Below are 13,824 nucleotides of genomic sequence, written 5' to 3'. Positions count from 1 at the left end.
CTTAAGTATCGTGACCACGTCGCAGAAACTTCGAGCCATAATTGTGAAGTTCCTCTGCGGCGCCGGAACCTCTCGCAGACTCCGGACCCGAACACAAGTCGCACGTCACGCCCGTCGAGAGTCCGAAGACCGGAACCAGAAGTCGGTTTCGGTCGTACATCGTTTGAATACAGACGGTTTTTTGCGGAGTAGTTGGTCCGGCAGCTCCATCAGAGTGTGATGTGTTCCTCCTCCTCCTCCTCCTGCTCCTCCTCCTGCTCCTCCTCCTGCTCCTCCTCCGGGCCCCGACACCCCATCAGGACCAGGGCGCCCCGAGGTCTCCTCCCTCCTTTTCTACTCTCCACGCGAGTGCATGTCCGTGAATGTTGTTCTCTTGGCTGTAGTATCTAGACTCTCTTTCTTACCTCCTTTCTTTTAGAGCAACATCGACGGTAGACGTAGAACTTTTCCCCCCAGAATGACCTTTGATGAACCTCGTGTATGTGCAGCAGCTTGTGCAGGGATGAAACCGTTAGATTATTATTCTCGTTGAGATTATCGAACCATGTAGAGTCTTGCAATTCAATAAAGTTTCAAAGTCACGCTCGTCTCACTTTTCCTCGGCGGCGGACGATCAAGGAGTAACGACTGCTGATACAAAATACTGATGTAGGAAAAATAAAAGGTTTAATGTGGAAATACTTTGATCAACACACACTAAAAAAAACTCAATCTGAAGGAAAAGTCAAACCAAAAAAATGTATTGGGAAGAATTTTTATGTGGATTTCTTCCCAGATACATAAAAAAAATATCAATATACTGTATATTCAAAAGTATTTGAGTAAGTAATATTACAAACTGAATTAAATAATCAAACATCTTAAAAAAATGGAGATTAAATGCAAAAAGCTTAAAGGGCAAGAATTTTTGTATTGATTTAAGCATGTTCTTGATCCCGCATCTCATATTAAATAAATATGGTTATTTAAATATTTTTCTTATATTTTTTATTTATATATTTATTTATATATTTAATGTATATATTTTTATATATATATTAGATTCTTTTTGAAGTTTAATTGTATTATAATCTTTGAATCAGACGAAGTTTCATTGAAGAAAATACCATCATCTGAAAATCATAGTTTTAAAATTGTTTACCTCAAAAATAAAAAGTGGTACATATAAAAGGACCACTTTCAAATCAACTATATATATATATATATATATATATATATATATATAGTGATGTGGGGAAAACTTTAAGGTTAGTGATTATTTGAAATAATGTTAAGGATCAACTCTTCCTTCAACCCAGAAAAACGTTTTTTAATCCATTTCATCACTTTTTTTTAATCTGCCAAAACGGTTTGAAAGAAAATTAATCGTTTTTTGAAGACATTTAATTTTTCTAATATATGAAAACATCTAGAGTTTCTTTATAAACCGTAAAATAAAACATGAAGCTGAATTTAAATCATCCATTTTAAAATGTTTTCTTCCAGATTCTGCTCATATCAGAAAATACATTTCTCCTATTAATAAAATACTTTAACTCACCACGTTTAGTGGCGCTCTAGCACCACCCTGTGGTGAATAAATAAATGTAATTAGTTTTTTGTTTTTTTAAATGTCAGGAAATTAAAGTAGTTTATCCGCGTTTATAAATACGGTAAATACGTTTCTAATCCAATGAAACAGAAGCAAAAATACTTTTCTACAAAATTACTTTATTTTTTTCCACCGTCTGTTCACTGGAGTCGGTCAGCAAACGAGTGTATTTACACACCTTCATATGTACACGTTATAGCGCCCCCTCTGGTGATGACGAGCCTCGAGCGTGAGAACAAAGTGCTGGTGATTTTAAAAGTCATGTGACTCGTCGGTCTCTAAGGAGCTCCGCCTCTCTTTCGACCTCACATGTCGGAGCTCGTGGTCGTGGTGAAGTGATGAACCAGGTGTGTGTGCGCGTGTGTGTGTGTGTGGAGGGGTCAGGGGTCACTGGGTCGTGGTGCCGCCACCATCAGCTGATAATAAAAACAGTTCCTGCGCGAGTCAGATCTTTCCCAGCAGCTGCATGACGGCGATGCTGGTGCTCTGTCCGAAGATGAAGGCGCCGCAGATCAGCGTGACGACGCCCCACACCGTCAGGACCGCACTGAGGCCACAGGAAGTAGAGAAGACGTCAGTACAACCAACATCCTGTTGACGTGAAGTCAAGGTCACGATAATCCAACAAATATATTCTAGATATTTTACATTGTTCAATTTTTTTTTCCTCAATTCAATAGAAATTCAATATTATCATTACAATATTATGCGTAATACCCGTGTATTACGCATAATATTTTAATTTATGTTGACTTTAACATTTTTTAATTTAAATATAAATACATTTAATACTTAAAAATCAGTTTTTTTTGTTTACTTTTATTCGACTCTGAATTAAATAAAATCTAAATAGTTTACTTTCTAAGTCTGAAGATTGTTTATTGATATTAATCAATTTTTTTTGTCAAGTTTCTTCTTTTAAATCATGTTTTATTTTTACATTCAAATACAATGTGTATAAATTAAAATATTTCGATATTTTAATCAATTTTTAGTCAAGTGTGTTGCGATTAAACCTCCTGCCGCTAGATGGCAGCAGTCGTTACGTCCTACGCCTTTCAAATAATTTAATCCAGAGATCCCGGCGATGACTGAGGACGAGAGGATACAGTGACTCCAGCAGCTTTTAAAGCTGATGTTTGGACATATTTTGGTTTGAAAACAAATGAAAGCAGTTACAACTTCGTCAAGAGTCACGTGGTCTGTAAATACTACAACACCAGAGTCAAGTACTGGACAATACTACGCATACATACTTGTTACTACAGTATCACAACACCAGAGTCAAGTACTGGACAATACTACACATATATACTTGTTACTACACTATCACAACACCAGAGTCAAGTACTGGACAATACTACACATATATACTTGTTACTACAGTATCACAACACCAGAGTCAAGTACTGGACAATACTACACATATATACTTGTTACTACACTATCACAACACCAGAGTCAAGTACTGGACAATACTACACATATATACTTGTTACTACAGTATCACAACACCAGAGTCAAGTACTGGACAATACTACACATATATCCATGTTACTACAGTATCACAACACCAGAGTCAAGTACTGGACAATACTACACATATATCCATGTTACTACACTATCACAACACCAGAGTCAAGTACTGGACAATACTACACATATATACTTGTTACTACAGTATCACAACACTAGAGTCAAGTACTGGACAATACTACACATATATACTTGTTACTACACTATCACAACACCAGAGTCAAGTACTGGACAATACTACACATATATCCATGTTACTACAGTATCACAACACCAGAGTCAAGTACTGGACAATACTACACATATATACTTGTTACTACACTATCACAACACCAGAGTCAAGTACTGGACAATACTACGCATACATACTTGTTACTACAGTATCACAACAACAGAGTCAAGTACTGGACAATACTACACATATATACTTGTTACTACACTATCACAACACCAGAGTCAAGTACTGGACAATACTACGCATACATACTTGTTACTACAGTATCACAACACCAGAGTCAAGTACTGGACAATACTACACATATATACTTGTTACTACAGTATCACAACACCAGAGTCAAGTACTGGACAATACTACACATATATCCATGTTACTACAGTATCACAACACCAGAGTCAAGTACTGGACAATACTACACATATATCCATGTTACTACAGTATCACAACACCAGAGTCAAGTACTGGACAATACTACGCATACATACTTGTTACTACAGTATCACAACACCAGAGTCAAGTACTGGACAATACTACACATATATACTTGTTACTACACTATCACAACACCAGAGTCAAGTACTGGACAATACTACACATATATACTTGTTACTACAGTATCACAACACCAGAGTCAAGTACTGGACAATACTACACATATCCATGTTACTACAGTATCACAACACCGGAGTCAAGTACTGGACAATACTACACATATATCCATGTTACTACACTATCACAACACCAGAGTCAAGTACTGGACAATACTACACATATATACTTGTTACTACAGTATCATAACACCAGAGTCAAGTACTGGACAATACTACACATATATACTTGTTACTACACTATCACAACACCAGAGTCAAGTACTGGACAATACTACACATATATCCATGTTACTACAGTATCACAACACCAGAGTCAAGTACTGGACAATACTACACATATATCCATGTTACTACAGTATCACAACACTAGAGTCAAGTACTGGACAATACTACACATATATCCATGTTACTACACTATCACAACACCAGAGTCAAGTACTGGACAATACTACACATATATACTTGTTACTACAGTATCATAACACCAGAGTCAAGTACTGGACAATACTACACATATATACTTGTTACTACACTATCACAACACCAGAGTCAAGTACTGGACAATACTACACATATATCCATGTTACTACACTATCACAACACCAGAGTCAAGTACTGGACAATACTACACATATATCCATGTTACTACACTATCACAACACCAGAGTCAAGTACTGGACAATACTACACATATATACTTGTTACTACAGTATCACAACACCAGAGTCAAGTACTGGACAATACTACACATATATCCATGTTACTACACTATCACAACACCAGAGTCAAGTACTGGACAATACTACACATATATACTTGTTACTACAGTATCACAACACCAGAGTCAAGTACTGGACAATACTACACATATATACTTGTTACTGCAGTATCACAACACTAGAGTCAAGTACTGGACAATACTACACATATATCCATGTTACTACACTATCACAACACCAGAGTCAAGTACTGGACAATACTACACATATATACTTGTTACTACAGTATCACAACACTAGAGTCAAGTACTGGACAATACTACAAATATATCGTTTTGTTGTCCCTGTATTGTAACGCCATATTTGTGCCAATACACACCCCCAACAGGAAGTGACATAATTAAACAAAACTATCTTTTGGTTCGCTTTGAAGTATTTTTAGTTTTAAAGTTTGATTTTAATGTTTTGAAGTGAGTACTGGTGTCAAATAAAATATAAATAATCTTTGAACCAGTTTTTAAATCCGGTTTAAAATATTTAACTAAAATAGATACATTTACTACAAACAAGTGAATCAGAACTGAGGATATGGACCGGAGCTCATGGCTACATTAAACAAAGTTCTCTCTCAACCAGTGTTTTGAGGTCATGAGAGGTCAAGGGGGTTCACCTGGTCCGGCAGGAAACTGGTTCCGACTGCATGGCGAAGATCAGGCACAGACCTGCGGGGTCAGGAGGCGAGGGGTCAGGAGGCGAGGGGTCAGAGGCGAGGGGTCAGAGGCGAGGGGTCAGAGGTGAGGGGTCAGAGGTGAGGGGTCAGGAGGCTCACCTGGGAAGATGAAGATGAAGAAGGCGCTGATGCCGCCGATCATGCTGATAACTTTGCTGATGTCGGGCACGAAGACGGCGATGAGCAGCGTGCTGGTGATCCACAGCACCGTCAGCAGGACGCGACTCCGACACTCGAACTCCGGCGTCACCAGACCGTCTCGCCGCCGCCGCCAGCTGAGCAGAGGGTCCTGGATCACGGACCTGAGGGGGGTAAAGGGTCAGTACACCGACCCCGGGGAGCTGGGACGGCGAGCCGCGCACCTGCCCAGCAGCAGGATGATGGGATAGATGGTGACGATGGAGACGCCGAACAGAAGTCGGGCCACGAGCATCAGCACGTCGTCGCCCGTGTACGACATCAAGATGTCCGCCTTCACGTCCTTCCCGAAGGTCAGGTAACCGTAGACGCCTGCGGAGAGACGGTCGTAATGTTTTACTTCCTCTGGAGGGAAACTTTCAAAATAAAAGAATTAACGAGAATTTAACAGATTTAAAAAAATAAAACAGGAAAATATTTTTTTTAAATGTCTTTCAAACTGAAATTAAATCAGACAAAACTATTTTTTATTTTGCCTAATTTACTTAAATAGGAAACAGAAATTTCAGTAAATAAGTTTCACGCATAAATAAATTCCTCGTTATTTGTAGTTTTTTTTAAGTTTTACTTTTTAAAAATGGCAGTTCAGTCGATGGTGGAATATTTCAAACATTTTTAACTAAACATTTGCCTGAAAAGAATCGATAAAAATACAAAACGAAAAAATTAAAAATGTAAAAAACATTCAAAAGTTTATTTTTAAAAAAAAAGAGATCCGATCAGAATGAAAAAGGTCGCTGTCAATCACCAGAAAAATAAACTTAAAGTCAACAACTTAAAATGTAAAGGTTTTTTATTTTAAAATTTGTATCTTGTTTAAAAGCAGCAACGGTGGTAAGGTGGCAGCAGGGTCAAAGGTCAAAGGTACCTGTGAGCGAGTAGATGACCAGGCAGAAGATCATGGAGACCACAGAGATGAAGACCCAGTGAGAGAGTCGCTGGTTCTCCATGCTGCTGTAGATGGCGATGGAGGCCTCGTGACACTGAAACATCGGAAGGTCAAAGGTCAGGTCGACTCCCCTCCCCTGAGGTCATCAGCTCATGTCAATCAATTTTCTTTATTCGTTTTACATTAATTATTCACCATTGGAGACTAAATGTTACATTTCATTGTTTCGATCACATCTCTGAAGGTCAGAGGTTAAAGGTCAGGAAGGAGGCGAGGATGTGATCCTCGTCTCTGAAGAGCCGACGAGGTAATGGGAGTCGGACTCGTCCTCGGGGCGTCAGAGGTCGACGTTCCCACTTGAGCCGCCTTTAAATCTCATTTTCCCTCCAGAAGCTCCAGGATCTCATCAGCGTCTCACCTGCTGCCATCGCTCGCCCCGGGGGGAGAGAACGGGGGAGAGCGAGGGGTCGGCAAAGTAATCTCCTCGCCCCGGTGGGAACATTATTAGATCCCGGTAACATCCTGGAGGGGTTACCACGGTAACCAGGGACGCCACGCATCCATCAGATGATGGTGAACGTCAGAGCTGCAGTGGCGGTCAGAGACCACCGGTGGCGCCAGAGAGCAGGATTTACGGTCTTATAGCAGGATCAGGTTGAAGGTCAAATTCCCGCACAGGAAGTAGTTTAAGATGCTAGCTTTGGTAGCGCATGAACAGGATGTCCATGATGTACATTTAATGTTACAATTTATTTTAAGAGTTACATTTTTTGGGGAAAAATGTAATTACATTTGTTTTTTTAATTGAATTTCAATATTTTCAAAATAAGACTTTTTTTTAAACAACTTAATTCGAAAATATATTTTCTAAATATTTTTTTAGTCTTACCAAATTACAATAACAAACAACAACAACAACACTACATTTTTAAAGTAACCAAAAAACTTGAATAAAAAAATGTAATTATTGGAATATTAAAAAAAACAAACATTTAAATATTCAAATTATTTGGGGCGGGAGGGGGGGTCAATTGTTTTGGGGCATTTTTACACATTTAAATGATTTAAATATAAAAATTAATACGCAAGCGTCCCTCAAGGCTTTCATTTGACCCCGTGACCTTGCGGGTTCAAAGGTCTCATCGGTCTGGACTCACCTGGAAGCCGAAGCAGATGGTGGGGATGACGCTGAACATGGAGCCCCAGGAGCTGATGCTGCACACAAGAACCCGTGAGACCCCGAGTCTCTGCCGGACGACCGAGCTTCTTACCCCCCAGTGTAGAGCGGCGTCACGTGGACCAGAACCGAGGGCATCGTGTGGTACTTGACGATGATGGCGACCGTCAGGTACGTGGCGGCCAGAGTGCCGAGGACGCTAGTGGAGAGAGAAGTGAAGTGACCACCAGAGGGCGCACTGACGCAGCAGAAACGTGAGCGTGTCGATACTTAAAACGTGCCCCCTACAGGGCACAAATGTTACTACAGGCCTTCAAACGTTTTTTATTAAATTAAAAATAAATCCATTTAGTTTTAAACTTAAGAGGATTTTTTTTCTAGTTTAAGGGACTTTATTTTGCTAAATATCTTAACGTTTAATTTGTTTTGCTCCTTTGACCATTTCTATTTATAATGACAAAGTATTACTTTTTCAGTTCCGTTAATACATATAATAATTCACTAAAGTTGTATTCAGAGTCGTCCTCAACCTTGAAAATAAATATATACAAATATACAAGTTTTCACTGAAGTTCTTTTAGCAAAATCTTTACACATTTTTACGATTTATACGTTTTTAGAATTTCAAACTTTATTTTTCTTATCAATTGGTCCAAGATTTCGCATCGAATTACATTTTATTTCCGACTTTACTTTGTTAAAAGCGTCTCTACTGTACAAACGTGACGACACGTTTAATAAAACTTGTTCAATAAAACTAAAAACTTTAATAAATATCTTCTATTTTTACAGCTGGAACTTTATTTAACTGACAAATTCAATAGTTTAAGTTTCATTATTGATACAATTAAAGTGAATAATTCACTTTAATTTCTCATTTTATCCTTAAAAAACTTCATACAAGTTTTAGAATCTCAAGATACTCACATTATTGGACGGTGGTCACTTCATGTCATTAGTACCTGATGTACTTCTGGATGCTGATCTCCTTCGGGAAGTTCTTTTAGCAAAATCTTTACACATTTTTACGATTTATACGTTTTTAGAATTTCAAACTTTACTGTATTTTTCTTATCAATTGGTCCAAGTTCAGGTTTTCACTCAAATTACATTTTATTTCCGACTTCACTTTGTTTAAAGCGTCTCTACTGAACAAACGTGACAAGTCCTTTAATAAAACTTGTTCAATAAAACTAAACTTCATAAATACCTTCCAACTTTTACAGCTGGAACTTTATTTAACTGACAAACATTCAATAGTTTACTTTTCTTTATTGATACAATTAAAGTGAATAATTCACTTTAATTTCTCATTTTATCCTTAAAAACTTCCAGAAAACGAAAACAATTCTATATCATACACGTTTTAGAATCTCAAGATACTTCCTCACACTATCCGACGGTGGTCACTTCACGTCATTAGTACCTGATGTACTTCTGGATGCTGATCTCCTTCGGGATGGACAGCGGCAGGATGAGCAGCAGACACAGCAGCACGAGGCTGAAGCGCTGGTCGGTGTAGAAATGATGCGGCATCTCCGACTCCGGCAGCTCCGTCACCAGCTCGTACAAGGAGCCGCACACTGGCGCGGGAACCACACGCACGTCTATGACCACCGAACACACCACAACGAGGGGAAGGTTCCCTGGACTCACGTTTCTCCAGCTGGTCGTCCACGATGACCAGGAAGGCCACGGAGATCATGAAGAGGTTGAAGACGAAGCAGACCTCGCACAGCTGACCGATGGCCGGACCGCACACCTGCTTCACCACCGCCTGGTACGTGCACTGACCGCTGATGGACGACGAGTAGCCGAGGATGATCAGACCACTGACCAGGAACACCAGCGACACCTGAGGGGACGGATCACTTTAAGAGTCTTTACTGGAGCATGTTCAAGAATCTGGTGATAGTATCACGATACAAGGTCAACGAGACATTCTGATACTGTAGGAACAAGTATATATGTGTAGTATTGTCCAGTACTTTACTCTGGTGTTGTGATAGTGTAGTAACAAGTATATATGTGTAGTATTGTCCAGTACTCGACTCTGGTGTTGTGATACTGTAGTAACACGTATATATGTATAGTATTGTCCAGTACTTGACTCTGGTGTTGTGATAGTGTAGTAACAAGTACATATGTGTAGTATTGTCCAGTACTTGACTCTGGTGTTGTGATAGTGTAGTAACAAGTATATATGTGTAGTATTGTCCAGTACTTGACTCTGGTGTTGTGATAGTGTAGTAACAAGTATATATGTGTAGTATTGTCCAGTACTTGACTCTGGTGTTGTGATAGTGTAGTAACAAGTATATATGTGTAGTATTGTCCAGTACTTGACTCTGGTGTTGCGATAGTGTAGTAACAAGTATATATGTGTAGTATTGTCCAGTACTTGACTCTGGTGTTGTGATAGTGTAGTAGCAAGGATATATGTGTAGTATTGTCGAGTACTTGACTCTGGTGTTGTGATAGTGTAGTAACAAGTATATATGTGTAGTATTGTCCAGTACTTGACTCTGGTGTTGTGATAGTGTAGTAACAAGTATATATGTAGTATTGTCCAGTACTTGACTCTGGTGTTGTGATAGTGTAGTAACAAGGATATATGTGTAGTATCGTCCAGTACTTGACTCTGGTGTTGTGATAGTGTAGTAACAAGGATATATGTGTAGTATCGTCCAGTACTTGACTCTGGTGTTGTGATAGTGTAGTAGCAAGGATATATGTGTAGTATTGTCGAGTACTTGACTCTGGTGTTGTGATAGTGTAGTAACAAGTATATATGTGTAGTATTGTCCAGTACTTGACTCTGGTGTTGTGATAGTGTAGTAACAAGTATATATGTAGTATTGTCCAGTACTTGACTCTGGTGTTGTGATAGTGTAGTAACAAGGATATATGTGTAGTATCGTCCAGTACTTGACTCTGGTGTTGTGATAGTGTAGTAACAAGGATATATGTGTAGTATCGTCCAGTACTTGACTCTGGTGTTGTAGTATTTACAGACCACATGACTCTTGACAAGGTTGTAACTGCTTTCATTTGTTTTCAAACCAAAATATGTCCAAACATCAGCTTTAAAAGCTGCTGGAGTCACTGTATCCTCTCGTCCTCAGTCGTCGCCAGGATCTCATGGAAATTCCTTTAGGAGGCAATTATTGCTGCCTTCTAGTGGCCAGAAGTTTATTTGCAACACAACAATAAACAAATTGTCAATGCATGTTAGTTTTAATTTAAATAAAACAAATTAAATATGAATAAAAATAAATCGTGAAAATGATTTGAAAGCCAGAAGAAAAAAAAAAGTCATCGAATTTGGATTTTGAAAAGTTTTCTTCGCTAAAATGAATATAGTTTAAGTTCAAGTTTTTGAGACCAAACAGTTGCATGAAAAACATTAAACGGCCCAAAAATCCAAGTGTGGAAAATAATTAGCCAAAAAAAATAATCCAAGTAAAAACATTTACTTTAACGTCAAAGAAAAAAAATAAAAACGTTAAAATTAAAGAATCAAAAACTCTGAAAATAAAACTATTGAAAAATGAACAGAAAAAAAATCTAATTAAAAGAATAAAAAATGATTTGAAAGTCAAAAAAGCTGTTCAATGATCGATGCATTGATGTTGAATATAATAAAAGTATCTTAAAAACATTTGAGTTCATTGACGTTTATTTACAAACCTTTGTTACTTTTTACTACATGTCATGCGTCAAGAATCCTACACGTGAAAAATATTTTTCAACATTTTCTGAAGGACAAATTAAGAGGATGTTTGATGCACTGAAGTTGAGATTGAGATTTAAAAGTTTAACTCTGGAGGTCAAAAGGTCAAGAGGTCGTCACCAACTATAGTGGGATAAATGAAAGTGGAAAACCCGAGCGAGGGAAAAGTGCAGCGACAGCAGAAAGCGAAGGATCAGGAGGTTTGTGTTGCGACACAGTTGAACCAGCGTTTGACCCGAGACGTCCTGGAACCCGAGGCGAGATCACGACGCAACAAATCCTGTGGAACAAACCCCCCTAATCCAAGAAACACTTAATCCCTATCAAAAGTTCCCGAACTCCAGGCCAGGAGCACCGAGAGACCAGGAAGTGAAGATTCTTCGTCCGAGCGACGTCATCCGGCGACTTATCGCAACTTCAGCAAAATGTCTGATGTACGACTTTTATTCCTTTTATTCTACGCCATTTATTTATATGTTTTACACTATGTTAGGTAAGTAGGTAGAACTTTATTGATTTAAATTGTTTTTTTTCCAAATACAGTTATTTTTCATAAAAAATAATCAAAATAAAAGAACAAGAACAAAGAGAAATAAAAAGAACAAGATGATACAATCTAAGTCTAAAGATAAAGAACATAGATCAAAGAAAAATAACAAAGATAAAGGATACAAAGACTAACATTGAACAGAACATTCAGATAAAAGTATCTCCACTCCTGCCCCTGAACTCAGAATTGTACAATTTAATAGCCTGAGGGATGAATGAGTCCTTGAGTCTATTAGTGTTGCATCTGGGAAGGAGCATTCGTGCATTTGAGTCGTTTTTGGGGGGTTTTCACTGAAAAACTTGTTAATATTTGGAAACATTTTATCTTATTTTTGTGACCCAATCATTTTTTTCCAGTCAGTGACGTTTCCCAACTTTTAGCCACGCTAGTGAACTTTTCTAGTCTTCGTTCTGTTGCCGACTTTAAACATTTACTGCGAATTATTTTTTAAAATATTAACGTAATCGTTTTTTTGGCCTCAATTCAGTAAACATTTGTATTTCTTATGTAGATATTTTTGCCAACATTAACCTTTATTTGAGGGTTTTTCTCTCCGACGATAAACTGAAAAAATATCGGTAAAGACTGAAAATTGAGTTGGAGATCATTTTAACAAACGTCGCCAACAGCGCCATCCAGCGGCCATAAACGCATCTGATAATAAACTCTAGCTCACCTGGTTCAAATGTTAATTGATTACCAAAAAAAAAACGTTTTATGGAAAAAGTGGGCATGATTCCTACTGCACCTGAACGCACCATGAGGAAAAAAATGTGAATTTTGCCATATTTTAATGTTTTTTTCAACTCACTTTTGATACTTTGACTTTTTTAAAGCCATTTTCTAATGTATTCTGCAGCAGTTTTTTTTCTTTTACTTTTTCCCCGACAAGTCTCTAATTTTAATGGAATTTGTGCCGTTTTTCAATCCCTTGTGAACGGATTAATAAACGCGTCACAGTGAAGATTTATCGCTATTATTAGAATTAAAAGGTCAACGAATCAAACATAAAATCTAAACAACTTCGTTACGTCAGGTGCACGTCATTAACGTGTTCGCAGGTGAAGACAGGTGAGCACAGGTGAGTCTCATCAGTCGTGATTGCGAAAAAGTTCGGTTCATCGACTTTAATCCACATTCAAAAGTTCGTTTAATCCTTTTTTTTTAAATCCACTTAAAAACCCAGAGACTCACCAGCTCCACCGTGACGGCGCTGCGGACCCCCCCGGCTCGCTCGAAGGCCCAGGGGAAGTTGAGCAGACCGGCTCCCAGCGCGGACTTCAGCATGATGAAAATGGCCCCCAGGGACCCCAGGCGAGGCCCGGCGGCGTCCAGCGGGGGTTTGGTCGAGGCTGAAGCCAGCAGGCTGATGCTCTCTCTGGCCAACTCCTCCATGCTGGTGCTGGTGCTGGTACTGACTGGGCCGAACTGACCGCTGACGATGACGCTGCTGACGGGGGTCAAGGTGAGCGGAGGGCGGGGTGTGGGCGGTGCTGCGTTCAAGTGCAGCTCCGACGATTCACTTTTGATTGGACGAGCTCTGCTTAAAGAAAAAACTCGGGTCATATGCGTGAAAATCTTTTCTTTTGACACATTAATAACGTTTTTTTTTCTTCCCAGAACCAGATATTTTTATTTAACGGAGCTCGAGTCAGTTTCAGTTTATTTTAAAGTCTGAGAAAACATTTCGTATTTATCCTCTGGTTTGTAATTTAATAAAAAATACACAATGTTGTTGCAATTGTCGCGGAATTAATCTGTAAATATATTTACTTCTTAAGAGTTTTTAACTCGCGACTTTAAATGATTAGTTGATGACAAACTATAAAAAAAACTAAACAAAAAAAACGTT

At 38.6% G+C, this 13,824-nt stretch overlaps 2 protein-coding genes across 2 annotated transcripts in view; one reads left to right on the top strand and one right to left on the bottom strand.

The window, feature by feature from the left end:
• Positions 1-581, top strand: part of necab2 (N-terminal EF-hand calcium binding protein 2) — a 103,780-nt gene extending 103,199 nt beyond the window's left edge. Inside the window, exon 13 of the mRNA XM_087797485.1 lies at positions 1-581. This exon is cut by the window's left edge and continues 1,603 nt beyond it. The gene's annotated coding sequence lies outside the window, so the exon portion shown is untranslated.
• A 1,187-nt stretch (positions 582-1,768) lies between these two features.
• On the bottom strand, positions 1,769-13,367 carry slc38a8a (solute carrier family 38 member 8a). The gene is made up of 10 exons (XM_087797484.1): positions 13,167-13,367; positions 9,346-9,544; positions 9,116-9,272; positions 7,784-7,888; positions 7,670-7,727; positions 6,492-6,606; positions 5,788-5,935; positions 5,525-5,727; positions 5,366-5,417; positions 1,769-2,138 (listed from the first exon to the last, which is right to left on the bottom strand). Exons 1-10 carry the CDS (start codon positions 13,365-13,367, stop codon positions 2,036-2,038), a joined length of 1,341 nt encoding a protein of 446 aa, XP_087653610.1. The 3' UTR covers positions 1,769-2,035.
• Between the last annotated feature and the right edge of the window lie 457 nt (positions 13,368-13,824).

This window comes from Callionymus lyra, chromosome 8, assembly GCF_982586985.1.
Source record: "Callionymus lyra chromosome 8, fCalLyr1.hap1.1, whole genome shotgun sequence".
Lineage (NCBI taxonomy): Eukaryota > Metazoa > Chordata > Actinopteri > Syngnathiformes > Callionymidae > Callionymus > Callionymus lyra.
Note: the sequence above shows the minus strand (reverse complement) of the source record. Positions and strands in the feature narration are given on the sequence as shown.